The following is a 19,247-nucleotide window of genomic DNA, read 5'->3' as shown; positions in this document are numbered from 1 at the left end:
TTTATTACTTATTATAATTTTCTTTGTTTGAATTATTTTAATTTAATTCAAGATTATTTCCTCGATTAAAAACAAACCTTGCACGAGAAAAGTTAAACAACCAGGAAGTTGTTGCGCCAGAATCGCAAAATTATTTTAGAAAATTGAGCTACTTTTGTCCGCAAACGCACACGTGACAATTGCTAAGCATGTAGTGACGGGGTAATAATCCAGCCAACAAGCCCCTTGTTTCGTTGACGCTACTTAAAAATGTTTAACCTAACACTGCAGAACGTAATTGTTTGTTAAACATAGAAATAAACAAAAAATCGCGTCACCCATTGGCACGGCTATGGGCTGTCCAGGATGTAATTGAGTTGTTTGTTTTTCCATTGTGAATGTTTGCCTTTCCAAACGCTGCCAGACTGTTGAATGAAAGTTATGTAAGTATTGTGTTTCCAAAACTGGCTTATTATGAGTTTCCATTCGAATGTGCTTAATTTTTGCTGTTTTACTATAAGTCGCTCGGAAGTGGAATGGGCGCTACGAATGCAAGTGATACGTTATGAATCATAAACAAAAAACTCAAGATGATATTTTTTGCTTACTTTCGTGAGTTTATAACAATTTTCTGTTTAATATGTTCACGCTTTGGTGCTTTTTGTTGAAAAAATTATATTAAACAAAAGGTATTGAAACATTTATGCACCGCACTGTGGTACAATCGTTCACGGCTCACGGACGGCGCTTCTTCTTTTATGCATAATTTTTAGTGAGAGAAGCCAGGGAGGGGGGGGGGGGGTGAGGTGAAGGAGCAGGAGGGTGGTATGGAGCATATAAGCCATGCCATTTAATACCGCACTACATTTATGGATTACGCTTGCGGTACGATTCATAATATCCGATTGCGATCTTTTTTACGATTGGTACAATTACTGTACGGCTCATAAGATTGCGACGATCACCATTCACCACACTAGCGTACTCAAGCGTCTGCAGCATCTGTGCACTATTCATTCCACAAGTCTCTAGGTCATACGTTTAAACCCCCTTTTTTTCTTCAAGTTCATACGTTTGTTTACGTATCGATGATTTGTTCGTGTGCCGCTCAAACAGACTACAGAGGCGTTATTCGATACAACGCTTGGCAATCGATTTTTGTCATGTATCGTTCGTCATCGTATTTTGGCACGTATCGTAAATATTGACCAAATGTCTGATTTTTTTTTACCGAAAACTGGTCATTCGACGATCAAATAACGGTTTACGGTGAGTTTTGATTGTGAGAACTATTAGCTAAGTATGTTGAAAGGTACGGTAAAACTGAAAGTTGAAAGTCTAATAAGGCATTGTTGAAGTTTGATTTTTTTTAACATACATATGTCTGGGTAAATAGTGGTATATTTCTCATTTTTTGCATCTTGTTCAAAGTGAAATTGATAAAGCTCATGAAAGAACTGAAGTTGGTAATACATTTCAATTCATTTTTTAATTCTTGGTCTATATAGACACTTCGACACATGGAGTATCTTGGTCTGCATTATTTATCATTTTTCTTTTCTTTAACTTCATTTCTTAAGCTTTAACATTTACAATTTTCCTGGCTAATGCTAATGATAGCGTAAATCAAAAGAAATCATTCGATTTCATTCATCCCACTCGAAAAACCGTGCACAAATATGTTGTAATAATTTACTAGCGATATCACTGCAATAGGAAATCAATTACAACTCATTGAGAGAGTAGTGAACAAGTTATGATGTTAAAGCAATTATGGACATAACATCCGCATTGACACCATCCCATGTGCATGGTTCTGAACCGTGACCACATTTTCACTTCACTTTCGAAGTGGGTGTTACTTTATTCGAAACAGTAAAAATGCTATGAACAATCTACAACCGTTAAGAGACATTTTACTGACGGAAAAAGGGACATAAAAACGCGATAAATTGGCCTTTTGGTTGCTATTATTACTTAGCCACATGTTTGTTCATGTGGCCACGGTCGTGAAGTATGTGGAAATCTGTACGAAAGAAATGATCAGTCGGTGTGACGTTCGCGCACTGAAAGCATGATCGGTAGCCGCGCGCTCCAGTGGCCGTTGCTAATGCGTCGGTAGAAAGCGAAAAGCGCAACTCCACCCACACCTAATGGGACGTTGGGTGAAAATGATTAAGTAATCACGTTGCCATGCTGCTGTGCTTTGCAGCAGCGAATGTTAAAACCTATTGAGGAAATTGTTCACTTTGCACATTACACGCATTTCAATAACATTTCTCTTACGCAGCTTAACTATTTGCTTAGGAACTGGGTTAGAAAGCTATTTAAACAATTTTTAAAACAAGTTGCCGCATTGAGTAAATAGCACCACATACGTAATGATGGATGTTGAAGTGTTTATTTCTTAACAAAAAAAACCTTTGCCATATCTTTGTCTGTTGAACAATCAGTTATTTTCTATTTCCATATTTATGAAGAGCATTAGCGTTATTCGAAGCTATTTTTACTGAGCTAAAAGCATACTTTAGTACTAACCTAAACCCCAAAATCACGAATCAGTGCTTGCAGCTGAATAGATATTACCTTTAGCCAATTTCCTATGTCGGGTGCAAATACTTCCGGCCATTTATTCTGTGTCAGAATATATGCATTCAATGCTGTCATTTTACGGTGTTTACCGCATTTGAATGATACCAATCAGTTTCAGGACGGGGCCCTCCGTTATTGAGCATTACGGTATGATGTGTTGTGTGTGTGTTTTTTGTTCATTTGAGTAAATCGAAACCAATGCACCACTTTCAGCAACATTGAATAACTATGTATGCTTGCCCGGTTGCGTATTACCATGTCGCACGATCATAACACTCCAATCTACATGAACGTGTAAGTGTAACGGAGGCCCCCCAAAACGCGCGGTTACTGAATACGGTGCGAAATAATAGAACGCCGCACAACCATTGTCACTTTGATTGGGCCGATTGGGTCATATTGGGTTGGGAGCTCTGACGCTTGACATGTGTGCTATTTGGCGCTGGGCTGCTAAATGGCTTTAGTCAATCGATCTCTCGAATGTGCCCACGGGCGCGGAAGTTTGTCCACATAATCTTAGCTTGAAGGGTTTTTAGTCAAGCACCACTGAGTGTCTGAGGTTGGTAAATCGATAATTTGATAAGTTATTGATGGATTCCGCTGGAATATGCTTTCGATTTAGACGATACTTTCTCCACAAAACCGTTTTGTTGGCGTCTCTGGGCGGCGTTTTTTTCGGATCTAGAGAAAAATCAAATTACCTATCCACCTATATCCACCCACGCACCCTTGAAGGCAGGTTCGGTTCCGTTTATCGCGACCTTGTTTCCTTCGCTTTGATGAAGCACATTTTAACACGTCAGCCCATGGATAAGGTCCTTGTGATTTTGCACGGTTTGCTCGGAAGAAATGCAGTAGCTGCTTTTCCTGCACCTTTGATCGTATCGGGGCGGTAGGCGTTAAGTGTGTACATCCGAAGTTGCACAGCACCACCCCGTATTGATGAATGTGACGGTGGGAAGCTAAATTGCATTACAACGCCACATGCACCTGACAGTTGCTGGTGCCTGATGGACGGGTTGCAGATTGGTAGACCGGCTCTACTGCAACCTTTCCGTTTCCCAGCGTGCAAATAGCGCAGCAATTTTCCTCGTGCTGCAATTGAATTAGTGAGAGCGAGATGTTCTTCCGAAAATCGGGCCTGTGGAAAATCAGGAAGCGAAGAAATCATAGAATGATGAGCTTCTTGTCGTCTGTCCGGACCTTGTAGAACAGCAACCTATATTGCTGCTGGTTGGTAGTGATGGAAAGGTTTAGCTACCTCCCTGCCCGGGGTCGGATTTATGTCTACTCAAGTTTTCGATCAGGAAGCACTATTATATTTGACAGCTTCTACAGCGCTAGTTCTAGTCAAATGGTGACAGGCAGTGCTTTATTTCTTGAAGTTTCAACGCAAATCAAGGACTTTCAAGTGGAAAGTTGTGGTAATGGTGAAAGATGATGATATTCATATAAAAATAGCTTCAAAGCGGGGAACACCATTATTTAATGAAAATCTTGATACATCATTATTTGCTGGTATAAAGTATGACGACATCCAATAAATACATGAATGTCGTTGAAACAATTGGATAACCATAAACATGGTTATTTACTAAGTGATGTCATTACATTAATGCATTGAGGACAAAGTATTCTTTCTATGGTGACTTCACACATTTCTTCTTCATCGATGTCGTTTGAGGTATATTTTCTTAAAGTAGTTCGACTCAACTACAGTTACACAAATCGGGAATGCTTCCGGTGTGCTAATTTGGGAAACATTCGCACATCCCGTACCTTTTACGCACAAAATTCTTCCACGAACTCCTCAAACATGCCGCGTATCTAGAATATGCGTGCTGACTCATTCGAGTTTTGGTCGTACCGGTACCGTTTTGCAGCGACAAGCGATTGGTAAAAAAAACGGCAAACAAATGGAAACGCAATCATGCGATCAGAGCAGTGCAATCGGAAGAATTCCAAGTTCTCGCCGAAAGCGACGTATAGCCGTCGTCGATCATTCGACGGGTAATTAGGTATGCACCGGCGCATGTCGCTACTGCTTTGTTCGTCTCGCTGTGTCGACCGGATTCTATTCTGCTTCATTCCAGCTCCAGCGACCGTTTCTGGCAATGCAAAGCATATGCCGCTGAATTCGGGTGATGACTTCATGTATTGGGAGTGTAGCGGGTTGATTTCATCGTTTCTTTCACTCAAATATTAATCATTCCTCCAAGATACACACTTGAAGTTAATACACCAGCAACCGAAAACAGTTACGGCGTTAGGTCTGTCTGATCGAACATACGTACTTGTTGGCGGCTAATAATAGGACTCACCGTCTTCATGTTACTTCAATTGGAATCGTTTGCTTGAGAACGAACAAACGAAAGAACAAACTCAAATCATAGGCAAATGTACTGGATGATCGATAAATCCTATTTTTTTTATATTGCTCTTAACCAAATTAATTTCCAATGTTTTGCAGAAATTTGTTCTTCAATATTAAGTATCCAAAATTAAAATCTTTCTGTCATTGGTAAAAAAATTGAACTAAATTCTTGATGGTTCATTCAGAAATAAAAATATATTAAAAATCATTGTTGCACTTGACTGCTGCCGCCCGGATTGTAATACACACCAATTATGAAGACGTTGATTTAATTTAATATGTCATACCCAACCAACCGTATAACGCCATATTTGTTGACAATAAATGGTGGAATGAGTTTGGTGAACTGCCTGCAAAAAAAACACAAACAAATCGTTCGTTCGTTCCGGTCTTGGTGCCAGCAAAATGTCGCACGAGCAAACGCGCCGCTAGACCTAGACCAATGGTCGACAGCTTGACAGCTTGAAAGAAATCCCAACTGAAAAAATGCCATTTTGTTTATGATTAAAGACAAAACTTTAAACTATCGCTTTCATGACATTTTGGTCCTTGTTTTTTGTCGTTGCTTTATAAGCTTTAAAACCTCTGTCTGATGAATGACACCATTTGGTGTAAATATATTTAATTATTTCTAATGCTTTGATTCGTATCAAAAGGCTTGTTAATACCTTTGCAAGGGTTAGCTTACCAACAATCGATACCAACGGCAGGCAAACATGCAATAGCGACGCACCGTACCGGGCAGTGCCAACAATGGCTAAAAGCGTGATGATTAATCGCACAATGGTGGCCGGAAATAGCGATAAGGAAAACTGGCACCCAAATGTGATTTGGAAGTGGTGATAATATTAGTCCTGACGTAGAAAGTGTCTAATGGGCTTTGGCATTCAAACCCGGAAGACGGAAACGAACGAAAGCGGACGTACCAAATACTGAGCCTATTTTTAACCAGACTTTATTACGCAGCCGTTGATTTAGCGCAGTTAATTGTTCGGCGTGAAGACTGCAGACGGGGATGATAATTTTCCTAAACGTCTGTCTGTTTTGGTTTGTAAATATTGATCACTATTGTCTATTTATTAACATGAGTAAGAGAATTTAAAAAAAATGGAACAAATTAACATTCAGTTAATGAGTAAAATTCCAACACAAAATCAACCTGATTCTCACATCAAATTAAAAAAAAATAACAAAGTTCTACCAATCCATGCCACGTGGTACTCAGTTCAGCTTTTGATTATTGAGTTGTTTCGAGCACGCATATAAAATATTCACATAATTAAAGCATCAGCTAACAGCGCAACACCCAGCGATCGATAGATCGATTGCCGGGTCATGAAATTCTATGTTATGGGTCTGGGACTAATCATTCGGTGTGTGGTGCGACACGAAGTATGATTTACGTAGAGCACTTTTGCCCATAGACTAAAGTCATTTTTATGGGGATTTAAATTAGTAATAATATATATTTTCTTCTATCATATTTTACAGATTAATACCCGAGTTGAATGCAATGCCGTGAAAGCGTGTATGCTATCCGTAGCTTCTGGAATCAACAACAAATTTATTGTGTGCGGGTATGTTAATTAAAAGTGCGTTAATTAAATAGTTTTTTGTCGTGATTTTATACACTGTTTTGTTTGTTGTTTGCTTTGGCATTTTTTTGTATATTTAAATATTTTTGTGAATTGCATTTTTTTTTCAATCAGAACATAAACGTGAAAGGTGTGAGGAATAAAAAATTGGAATTGGTTTTATTTCTTTATTTTTACTAAAACAAACTTTCATTTGAATAAGTGCGAAGATTTGAACAAAATTTTAAAAACATGTCCCATATGCTTCCAATCAAATCAACAACCGATTGGCCAACGTTCTCGCAAAAAAACCGTTGTTAAATACAATCAAATCATCGTGAAAGCGGCGCATATGCTTTGTGAATGGAAACAAATAAACAACCGAACTCCGAACTCCTCGGTCCAAACCAACCACCATTATCGTCCCTGGTTTAGGCAAGGATGATTCCGCCATGAAATGTTTTTATGAATGATTTTATAGTGTTGGTGAAAGGCTAAACGACAAACGCCGTAAGGCACGAACAACCAACCCCCAACGATGTATGGGTGCGTAAGCAGTTCAATGTTCTCAAACGCCCGGAGTATGCGGCCAGGGTCTGTTCGCGCGTGGGAGATCGAACGAAGAAAGAAAGAAAACTAGTTTTAATGCTCACGTATTTTTCACGGAGCGCTTGAACAGTGCTTGAATTATGCAAATGTTTCCAAAAACCTCCGTTTGAGTTTTGCTGCACGAAATACTAAATGGTCGCGCCAGAGAATTTGCGCCAAAGGGCCTTTTAATTTTCTCACATTTGGAGAATTTTAGCTCTCGCATCGAACTAGTGCGGGATGTGTTTATGCTTCGTTCCTGGCGAGGTTGTTAAAACTCTGAGGGCAAAACGGTTAGTGTCACTATTACGGTTTTCAAACACTTTCGTCGCCTTGGTGCAGACACCCCGATGATGGGAGGGGTGGGCGTGTTTATAGTACCCTCTGCCCACCGACTCCGCTTCCATTGCCCAGTTCCAGTTTTTCCAATACCGACTCCGGGTTTTGTTATGGTAACACTGATGTTTGGTTTGTTTTTCCATTCGATTGCATCGTGTTCCGCTTTGAGCTCGCGGCCGGTAAATGATGGGTGTTGTACGGAACTCCCCGGAACGGGGGGTGAAACAGGTTGATGGGTGGTGGGAGGGTAAGAGGGTGGTTGGAGGGCGCACTACACAATGCATCCTTTATCTAGAGCGCATCGATGGGGATGGCCTTTGACGGTAACCCCCAGTACCGAGCCGAAGTTACCTTTAAGTGTTTGCAAGTAAAACCGTGGCAAGAAAATGCACTTGTTTTTTTCGGGAACCGTTTTCCGGGAGCGCGGTTGGTCGATGAAAAATTAGGTTAGCCAGTCAGACCACACTGTTGGTCCGTAGGAGAAGCGCCGTGCTGCTGTTCCGTGGCTCGTTTCGTGGTGATACGCGGCGCTAGAAAGTGGAGAATTAAATCGAAAAAGGACGACTCCCTCACCGAAAGAACCTATTTTCTTTTGGTTGGTTGTGTGTGTGTATTCATTAAAGTTGTCGGCTAAGTTTTGTAAGCCTTTCCAAACGTAATCCAATAGGGTCAGGTGTGATGGAAACGAACTTGATAGACGAGAAACCCTCAAACCCTCATTGATCGGCTAAACAAAAATGATTAATCCTGCTTTAAATAATCGAAAGTGAGGACTCAGTTTTATAGCAATGTGGTGCTGTGTAGTTGTGTATAAAACTTCTATTCAAAATGCAAATCAACAGCGCAGTTTGTGCATATTACAGGATAAAAGAATCCTACGAAAAGCCCATCAGTGTCTGTAAAAAATAAGAACATTTACACGTGGTTTGACACCGAAAAAAAGAAAACAAGTCAAGTGTCCTTCTTTTAGTGCAGGTGTGATTCACAGCTAAACCGACGCCTGTTTATCCCAAATCGACCTTGTGCATAGCATTTTGCTGAACCTCTGGTGACCGGCGAGGTGCTTCTTGTGCAGACAGTGTCCGTTGGTGTCGTTGGAGACCATTGCCAGACGACCGACGGCCTCCAGTACAGTGGGACGGAATGTTGTGTCGCAGGCAGCACCAAATATGGCAACGTCGTCGCCGTTATGTTGCTGTCGAGGTCGGTGCAACATTGCCACCATAACTCGCGCTGCTAGTCGCTGGGGTGGAACCGTGGGCTGTTGCGTCTGTTGCTAAATCCCCAGTTGGACGGCAGCAGCAGCAGCAGCAAGAAAAAAAAACGCACACGCAAACAAAAACACAAAAATTACCCCAAACCTGTAGATACAGCCATCGGAATTTGATTTCTTCGTAGCGTTGGAAGTGCATCAAAACTGAGGCGTAGTCGGGGAGGCCTCAGTTTTCGACGAGGGAACATGAACAACTTCCAGCGGCTCAGCTTGTACAAGTATGTGTATTTCTGCTCGCTCTGGGGGGCTCGTTGTATATGAAAAGAAATGTTAATACAGTGCTTCTTCTACAATCATGATTATGGAATCATCATTAACCATCGACGGGATTTTAATTATTCTACCACCATTACCGTTAGTGTCGAGAGAAAAAAAAACACTTTTAGGTCGGTTCCCTTTCCGTTGCCTTATTCTTCTTTAAATGAGGACGGCCTTGCCCGATTTGGAAGAAAGTTTGCAAGTGCGCAAGCTTCCCAAGCTCGAAACTTAGCCTTATAAAGACATGCAGTTTGCTTGTTGCACACCATCTGTTCACAGCACCATTGTGAGTGTTGGGTCAAGTAGCTCTTTTGCAAGAGCGGAGCCCTCCGCTCTCGCTCTCTAGAGTGTGCGGTGCGCTTGGGGTAGCTTCACACGGAGCGCTGCACACAGGAGCGATTGTGCGATGCGCTCCCAGGAGCGAAGTTTCGGCCCACAAGGAGCGATTCCTGCGATACAGCTAACATTCCTCTTTTTCCCGTGAGTTGTGCGGGAGCGCGCACAATAAGATGAGCGGAGCGATAGCTATAGCCTTAGGAAATTTTCAAATTTTTTGAATTTTTTTATTTTTTTTTTATTATTTCTTATTCTGTTTTTTAATTCTAAGCATTATTTGAGTGAAAAGAAACTTAGTATAACAATTTCGCATTAAAATAATACACATTTTTAAATTTTGCTAAATTGCTCAAAAAATGGCAAGGGGTAAGCCTTGTGAAATTTTCGAGTTGAATTTTTTTTTTTAATTTTTTTCTGATTTTTTATTCTTTTTTTTAATTTAAAGCATTATTTGAGTGAAAAGAAACTTATTGCAACAAATTCGCATTAAAATATATCACATTTATAAATTTTGCTCAATTGCTCAAAAATGAAGAAAATTTTACATTTTCTCAAATAGGGTATGGAACTTGGTTCCTCGATTAACTTCCCACACAGACATCTGAGGGCATGGCCGTCCAGGAAGAAAATGTAGCCATTAGTGCCATCTATCGACCACAGGTTAAAGATTGGCGATCTGTTGGATACCGACCGAGTTATAGGCAAAACTTGGTACAAAAATGAGCCTCAGTAGATTGACAAATTTATAGATTTTTAACATTTTTTTTATTATTTTTTATTCTTTTTTTAATTTAAACCTTATTTGAGTGAAAAGAAACTTATTGCAACCAATTGGCATTAAAATAAATCAATTTAAATTTTTTTGCAAAATTTCCCAAAAAAATCGTAAGGGGTAAGCCTTATGAAACTTTCGAGTTGAAATTTTTTTTTTATTTTTTTCTGATTTTTTATTCTTTTCTTCTTTTAAAGCATTATTTGAGTGAAAAGAAACTTATTCCTTAAAAAAAGATTCATGAATCGTCGAAGATTCATGAATCATCAAAGATTCATGAATCCTCAAAGACTCATGATTTTGCGTATAAGTCTTGATACGGCCAGGACGTTCTAGCCGAACAAGAAGAAGAAGAAGACGTCAATATGCGTAAAGAATGCGCAAAATCATGAATCTTTGAGGATTCATGCATCTTCGAAGATTCATGATTCTGTTGGGAGTCGACTCATGAATTGAATGATTCTATTCAGAAGATTCATTAAGCACAACATTACTTACATCACTACAATTGAAACAAAATAACCGCTTCAAAAAGTGTTAAAGTTAGGTTTTCATGTTGAATAATGCTAATTAGATTGAAGTTAAAAGTTTTGAACAATTAATTAGGTTTTATGCTTTTAAAAGTACTGACCAAAAATCGTAATAAGTATAGACGTGTTCGTGTGAAATTTGTTCACGTGACTGTACTTTCGTTGGGTAATTTATTTTTAAATTATGTTTCTTTGTTAATTAAACCTGTTACTTACCTTTCCGAAAAATGAGAACCGAAAATTAATTGTTTTATCTGTTTTAAGTTTTATTGACTTTGCAGATGGTTTTTTTTCCATTCAAACATATTTATCATGAAAAGCGATCATGTTATACAATGGTAACTGTTTTGAACCACAATATGACAGTAATATTATAGGGTCCTAGCGCTTTCGTGACCTGAATTAACCTGTCCTTTTACTTCACACCACCAGGGGGGGGCGGCACGAATGTAGCATAAAGTCGCCACCCTTTCCATTCGCGAGCCGGGGCCGAACGTCGTAAAGAAATTCCTACCGGAAGGAAGCACCCCAAAGGGTGGCCTCTGCAAACGGAAAGGCAATCGCAAGACTGCTTACCTTTTTTTTCTGTAGCCCCGGCAGGCGCACGGGTAGGAAAAACGGGTATGTAATTGTTGCTTAGAACACCCAACAGTACCTTGGAGAGGCGTTGTTTAGGAGAGTGGTTGGTGGAGTTGCGATGTTGTTTGCAACATGACAGCCTAACGTCAACCGCAGTTAATATCGAAGGTGTACAAGATCGAGTGGAGTGTAGCGGAGCACAGCCCAAACAGAGTAAAATCCCGCCCAAACAGTACACGCTGCTGTGTCTTTTGTGACTTCGGCTTTGGGACGCACATTCCGATATTCGCGTGCCGTTGTAACAAAACAGGGAAATGTTCCTCCAGGGCAACCGGTTATTGATACACGGTGGGGTAAGGACATAGCGAGACAAGGTGGCACGTACCGGCAGGAAGACGATTTGGGTCCACGATGTAACACATGCGATAACCGAATCAGTTCAACTCGGAACTTCTTGGAGTGCAGATGTAAACTTAAAACTTGTGGTTGTTGGTGTTTCAGTTATTTGTGTCCCTTTTCGGCTGGAAAAAAAGGAACCTTTACGTGTTTTCTTTTTGCAACGGAACAAGTATACGACTAATTTTGCAGTGATAATAAGTCTGATAACGATTGTGAGGAAGAAGGTGCAGAACCAAAGATGAGACTACGGGAACAGTTGGCACGCGAAATTTTTGACCCAAGTTCCTGCCTAAGCCAAAACATTATCATCCGGGAGATGGTGTTACAGCATAAGGAAAAAATGTAATGTTAAAAAAATAATTCTGTTAATTATCGACAGCTTTTATTGTTGTACAGTATTCGTCTATTTTTAAATGGAAATAGTTACTTGAAGAAACCAAAACCCCTTGTAACCTCACAAGGAAACTCATACCCTACCAAATAATGTAGAACATTTAAAAGTCAATGAACTTATACAGAAGGATAATCGTGTTGTTCTGCGGTGAACGATGACCGACGACGCCCCAACCGATATGACTAATCGAACATAAATTATTGCCCTACCTTCGAAGAGCTATCGGCAAGAAGAATGGTGTGAGTCGAATTGTTTTCCGGTATAAAACCCATCATGCAGTTGATTTTATATTCCCAGCTCGTGACTGGTGGTGAAGTTTTTCATAATTCATAAACCAGTGGGTTTCGGTTTTACATGCCCGAAAAAAAGGGTAGTCTATAACCTATGCGACATTAGAAATTATGAATTGATTATGAGTCGATCGACGGCAACGATGGATTGGGGATGATGTGCGTCCTCCTTCCCATATTGAAACTATCGTCAGTGACGTTGTGTCTGATTTTGTTTTCCCTTTTGATTTTTACTTGCAGGCGGAAACTAAACGGGTACTCTAGTTTGGATTTATTCGTTATGCCTATAACCGACAAACCGCGATTAAATCACTCACAAAAGTAAGTAGGAAATGGAATGCGCTGTCGAAGCATTTTTATCATCCCTCAATTGGTAGGAGAAAGAATTTGTAGCTGATTATTTATGACTCCAATGCACCTTATAAGTTTACGATACAAAACGATGTAGAAACGATTTTATAATAGTTTGACTTGCGATCAAGACAATGCAGGCAATACATATAGTAAAACCGTTTCCATTTCGAGGTGCTTTCCAAGCATTGATTACTAATATTGGTTTTTTTACTTGCAGTGCCAAAAAAATCATACCAGCCACTCCCAATCCATGGGTTGCCGGTGGTCCACCGGGTGGAAAAGATGCCGTCCTGGTGTTCCGTACCTATGCGCTTTCACCTGCGGCCTCGGAGAACGGTTCGGATCTGTGCTCCGGTAGTGGCAGCCCATCAGTGACACCGTCGTCGGAAGCTACGGCAAGCCCTTACCCAGCCGATATTGCAGCCAACGCTGGTTCGTCCACAACTCGGCTGGCCGAGTTAAAGAGCGCACAGAAAGCCTCTTCCACTGCCCCCAATTCGACACTGCCGAAAAATTTTAATGTTCAGCGTAAAACACGCGGAACGGCACCGAGCAGAAGCAGCACAGTCACTACCGAGGATGAAAACGACGATGACGAGGAAGAAGGTGAAGGTGGGGACGAGGAAGACGACGATGAGGAGGAAGAGCTTGAGCGGAATGATCGGGCTGCGGCAACAGATGAAGATGCACAGGACGATGAAGAGGCAGGAGAGGGTGAGGGTAACGATGACGAGGAGGATGGGGATGAAACGGATGCCGGTACAACGTCACAGGAGGAATCAAGTCCTGTCAAGGGAAAGACAACAGTAGCCGTTGAAGATACGCGCACGAACAAGTCGAAAAAACGTCAGCTCGAATCGTCATCCTCGTCCAGCTCGCTTAGCAATGCGTCCATGTCAAGCGTTAAGGGTGGCTCGGGAGATGAAATTGACACGGAAATGTCAACCTCGAAATCGGAACCCGCGCTAGCGATGGCCGCAATGGACAAGAAACTGGCCGCCCATCGCAAACACAAGGAGGAAAACAAGGAAAATCAACAAAGCGCGCCAACGAAAACGGAAATGCCGGCGGCACAGCTGAACATTTGTTACAAGTTCATTAACACGGAGACGCGGCTGCTGAGGAAAATTCTGAACGCACACGGTATGGGCGAGAGTGGCCCGGAATGTAACGATTTCAACCTGCTGTGGACGGGCATACACCTGAAGCCAGACATTTTGCGAAATTTAGCCCCGTACCAGAGGGTGAATCATTTCCCTAGGTAGGTGTAAATTTGTGGCGCAGTTTTATGAATAAAATAAAATTAAAGAAATTAAATGTATTTCCAGGTCCTACGAGCTGACACGCAAAGATCGTTTATACAAAAACATTGAGCGGATGCAGCACCTTCGGGGCTATAAGCATTTCGACATCGTACCACAATCGTTTCTACTGCCACAGGATTATAAGGAACTGATAGCAGCGCATAACAAATGTCGAGGTCCGTGGATCGTAAAGCCAGTCGCTTCGAGCCGAGGTCGTGGTATTTTCATTGTCAATTCGGTAAGAAATCCACCAAAAAGTTAGTTCTCCTAATCATTGTTCTTAATGCACGTTGTTTCACTTTTACGTACTTTATTTTTCGGAACTCTTCGTATCCTGCAAATGTGCAGCCGGATCAGATTTCATCGTTCGAACAGGTTGTGGTGGCAAAGTACATTTCCGATCCGCTTTGCATCGACGGGCATAAGTGTGACATACGCATATACGTTGCAGTGACCTCGTTTGATCCACTCATCATCTACATCTACGAGGAGGGTCTGGTCCGGCTGGCTACCGTCAAGTACGACCGGACGGCGGAAAACCTTTGGAATCCATGCATGCATCTGTGCAACTACAGCATCAACAAGTACCACACCGATTACATCCGCTCGAGTAACGCTGGCGAAGAGGATGTCGGGCACAAGTGGACGCTGAGTGCGCTGTTGAGGCACCTCCGCAGCCAGGGTTGCAACACCGAGCAGTTGATGCTCGCGATCGAGGATTTGATCATCAAGGCGATTTTCTCCTGCACGCAACCGATCGTGTCCGCCTGTCGGATGTTTGTACCGCACATTGGCAATTGCTTCGAGCTGTACGGCTTTGATATCTTGATCGACGACATGCTGAAACCGTGGCTGCTGGAGGTGAACCTCTCGCCGTCACTTGGCTGTGATACGCCACTCGACACGAAGGTAAAAGCTTCGATGTTGACCGATCTGCTCACGATGGTGGGCATACCGGCCATCAGTCCGCTGCAAAAGGCATGCTACGATAGCAAGGGGCAGAAGATACGTAACCTTACGACACCGTACAGGCGCGTTAATTCGGCCGATTTTGTACATACCACCGGGCGGAAGGATGGTCCCGGAAACGGTGGTAATCAACAGCAGCACCAAGGGAAAGGAGATGGGGCCGGTAAGCTACAGACGACGCTGAGTGCGCTTACGGCAGAGGAGCTGAAGATTGTTCGCTTTGCACGGTCGCAGTATGAACGGCGGGGCGGTTTTGTAAGAATTTTCCCAACAAGTGACAGTATGACCCGGTACGGATCGTTGCTCGACCCAATCACGGGCATTCCTACGTCGGCGATTACGTCGTCTAGCAGTGGCACCTATCTAATGATCATACCGCACAACTACAATCAGATGTTACACTCGCAGCTATTCCCGGCCGGAAGTGAAACCGAGAACCGGATCGTGCACCGCATACAGAAGTACGAGCGGGCCCTTGAAAGCTCGCTACCGATTACGATCGGTCCGAAGCATACGGCACCGAAGTGTGTGGATGAAGCGAAACGGCTTCGATTGCAGGTACGCAAGCTGATCGAGAACGGGCACGAGATGAGTATTCTGCAGGCAAGGCGTGCCTTTGGCTTCTACCTGGAGTACATCCTGAAGCGTCTGTCGTCCGAGCCGAAGCACAGCCACGAGGAGCTAATTATGAAGTTCCTCTATCGCGTCGGTGCCCACATGAAGACGCCCTTTTTCTTCCGCAACTTTGGAAACAAGGCGCTCGGCAAGGATCGCGGTGCGATGGTAGCAAAGCAGCTTGGTGACTATTTGCATCTGTACAACAAGGAGACGGAATCGTACGTCGATGTGTTTGATATCGTTGGCATGCTGCCGATAAAGCTGTTTGACGACTTTCTGATGCAGGCCAGCGAAGCGGACCTCGAGTCGGTCCTGACGCTTCACACTAATCTTACGCAGCAGATGCCCTTTCTGTACAGTGGCTGTTCGACCAGTATTCCACCGGCGCCACCCATACCGGTCGGTGCGCACGGTTTTCTCAAGGCCCTTCCCAGCATGGCTCCGGGCGGTGCTAACAAGGAACTGATACGGTTGGATCCGTTTTATAGACGCGTTGAGAGTAGGTTACCGCTTGCAGCCCGTGTCGGTGGACTGTCGGATGCACGCGGACCGGGTGGTGGTGTGGGAGAATCGAAAAGCTCGGCACGGCTTTCGCCGATGAAAAAGAAACCGCCTATCGGTAGCATGGTAAAATCATCCCGCGAGCGTGAACAGCGTTCAAACTGGCTTTACTGAGTTGAGGGTGTTTTGCTGTAGCATGTAAGAACATTATTTATTCGTTATGCGTTATTTGTATACCTTCTGTTTAGTGGAATTTTTCGTGACGTTTTGTTCGTGTAGGTAGTATTGTTTCCTAAATGTTAGTGTTATATTTTGTGTTAAATTATTTTCTATGTGTTTCATTTAGTCAATTAACGTTTATGCTTGTGTACAGTAAAATACGTTTATGTGATTAGTTTATACGAGCGAATGCGAGTCCTTCTCACGTCTCACGATTGTCCAAAGAAGGGCTGATAGTAGCAGTGTTAATAGTGAAAAGGAATCCAGTTTTTAAAGTTTGTTCATAATATACGCGATTGTGACTTAATCTCATTTTCCTAGAAGTAAGTGAATGCAACGCGATTAAAGTGCTTTTTGTAAAAAGAATTAAGCTTACAATTGAACTCCATTCGACCGGAGATTGGGTTTCGTTTTGGTTTAGATGCTTTGCAACCGACTTACCGTAACGCAGCAAAGAAATAGTAGCAATTGCTGGCAGCTATCCTAAGCAAGCACAGTCCCAAGATAGGAAAAAGTATCAGACCCGAATTTAAATTGTCTAGTCATGTATTCCAAAAAACAAACACGTTCTTAAAAGCATACCAATTTGCCCGCTTTGTGATTGACGCTAGTGAGGTTTGCGCTAGCGGAAAAAATGTGACATTGGCAATGGCAAATAACGAACCTTGTGCACCAAAAACTGAAAGCATATGAACAAAACTGGCTAGTAAATGAAATACAAATACAAACCATTAGCTTATAATGTGATATACGAAACGATGTAGGATACCCAAATGCTGCAAAATTTCAAAAATACTCGGTGCTCGAAAGATCGAAACGAAGGACAAATGAGTACCGCTCACAACAATACAAGCTACCAGCAACAGATGAAGTACATTTAAGCGTAACGAACATAATCCGTCAAATATGAAATGAAATCAAGTGCTTTTTCTCTCTCCTCACTCGCGCATCACGAGTTTTAATGTGTTTTAAGACAAGCTAACATAAAACAAATCAATACAACAACCCCGAAAATCAACAAACTAACTAATGCAACGATTGTGAGGCCGTTACATGTTGATCTTTAAGCGAAAAGACAACAAGAAATACAATATTTACTAACGGTAGTTTCGTATACCTTTTTGGACGAAGACAAGTAATTATAAAATAGGCATGCGTTTGTACAGCGGCATGCAATTGCTTAACAAAGGTAGAAATACATATAAAATTTGTTTCGGTTGTTCTTTTAACGAAGGACTAGCTTTGCTTACAGTCTTAATACTAATCAGTGGGATAAAATGCTTGCTACTAAACGAAATGGACTTCAGCAATGTGAAAGATAATGTTGCAGTTCATAAGCATATTTCAAGAGTTAAAAAGCCCGACTGCAGCCAGAAATATTCCATTCTTTGAAACATGCTTATCGTTGCAAGTGTTTAAAAGATATTACACACCAATAGAGAAAACCCCAAACAGTTAACGAGGAGAGTACCGTAAGAGCATATGGTGAACAGAATTTACAATCATAATAGAGAACAAAAACCACTAGTAATAAGTATTCTGGGCTTAACACGGTAAAGCATAGAACAACCGTAAACGCATGCACAAAACATTGTTGCTTTGAAAGTAAATTTTTAACGTATATAAATGCACAAAACGTTTGCGCAGTGTTTGCAAGTTGCATTATTCGCCGTAAACTAAGCAAAATAGTAGTGGCGCAAGGTTACGCACAAATGAATTACTCGTGTAGGAACCGGAACATTATGAAGCATGTTGCATACTTTGCGTAATGGGCTACAGCTGTAAGATACCACGGAATTTTTAAACGTGATTCGATTTTGTTTTGCGGTTTTTGTTTGTCAATATTAATTAGTTCACGCATCGCCATGTTAAGGAACTTCAGCGACAGTTATAATGTTGTTCACATGATACAAGAACGCGTACCAAGGTGTGATTGCAGCAAACGTCTCGAGCAAGCAAGAGGGAATGTTAATGAGCGTAAAGCTTTTTCCTAACCAAATAAAAAAAAAGCATAACAAGGATTTCAGATTTATTCAATAGTATACTAACTAACGTTTAAACTCTTGGTGAAGTGATGAGGGAAATGCTACAAACGATGCAACATTTTCACGTTATTTCAATTCCTACCAACGATAAGGTAATTTCTCTGTAGGTTGTTTGCAGGACATCCTTTATAGTAAAAACGACATCCCTTACAACATTTTGCAAAAGAGACTACGAAATAAATGATAAATTGAAAACCAATTTTGCTGTCATGTTTATGTTAATTATTAAAATAATATTTTAATCCAGGTTTCCAGGGGATGGAATCAATCAACGAAATGTGTTACCGTCAGAGGTACCACGCTGGATTCAATTTAGAAAAAAATTATCGATTTAAAAAGAAAAATCGAAAAATTATTTCAACCAGACAACCGAAGTGTACTACCCCCTTAATGGTTTTAGGCACACACAAAAAAAATATCCTCATTACCAACAGATGTGTTTTTAATCGAATATCTCTTTCCCACTGATATTTCTGTCAGCTGTTTTTGGCGCAAAACTTCGCTTGTCACTTGTACGGGTGCGGCTGGGGTGAGCTGGCGAAAATATCTCTTTAATTGGTAAACTTTACGAACCTATCTGCCATGTTCGTGTGGTTCCAACAACGGTAGGAAAATCCGTCGCCATCCCTTTTACGCCTGCAAAGGTATGTTTCGTGCCATCGTGCCATGTAATGTGGTCCTATTTTAATGTGCGCTTTCCCTTTTCATCCCAGTAAGTAGGAAGCGCGAGCTTTAACTAAATGCTGGAACACACAGCTGGAAAAGCTTTCCCAGCTGTCACCTTGGCCATACGCTTTTGCCACTCATACACACGCACAGTAGCGGATCTAACGGTGGGCGGAGTAGGCGGGCGCCTAGGGCCCCGTCGTTTGGAGGGGCCCCGAAAGACAACAGAACATTTCATACGTAACGGAACCCGAGCAGAAGCATCCCCCCCCCCCCCCCCGCTCATCTACTACT

General features: G+C 41.8%; 1 protein-coding gene across 9 annotated transcripts in view; it reads left to right on the top strand.

Moving 5' to 3' along the window:
• LOC125774783 (tubulin polyglutamylase TTLL5) overlaps window positions 1-18,486 on the top strand; it is a 37,473-nt gene extending 18,987 nt beyond the window's left edge. For 8 of the 9 annotated variants that reach the window (XM_049445012.1, XM_049445011.1, XM_049445007.1 and 5 more), the window contains 5 exons: window positions 6,437-6,522; window positions 12,518-12,598; window positions 12,849-13,892; window positions 13,960-14,173; window positions 14,284-18,486. In XM_049445012.1, the coding sequence (XP_049300969.1) occupies window positions 6,476-6,522; window positions 12,518-12,598; window positions 12,849-13,892; window positions 13,960-14,173; window positions 14,284-16,197 (3,300 nt within the window). In that variant the 5' untranslated portion in view covers window positions 6,437-6,475 and the 3' untranslated portion in view covers window positions 16,198-18,486. Of the gene's footprint in view, window positions 1-6,436; window positions 6,523-11,181; window positions 12,599-12,848; window positions 13,893-13,959; window positions 14,174-14,283 lie in introns of those variants that run through there. The other variant, XM_049445006.1, reaches the window with a different exon arrangement.
• Window positions 18,487-19,247: the final 761 nt, after the last annotated feature.

Source organism: Anopheles funestus, chromosome 2RL (genome assembly GCF_943734845.2).
Source record: "Anopheles funestus chromosome 2RL, idAnoFuneDA-416_04, whole genome shotgun sequence".
Taxonomy (NCBI): Eukaryota; Metazoa; Arthropoda; class Insecta; order Diptera; family Culicidae; genus Anopheles; species Anopheles funestus.
Note: the sequence above shows the minus strand (reverse complement) of the source record. Positions and strands in the feature narration are given on the sequence as shown.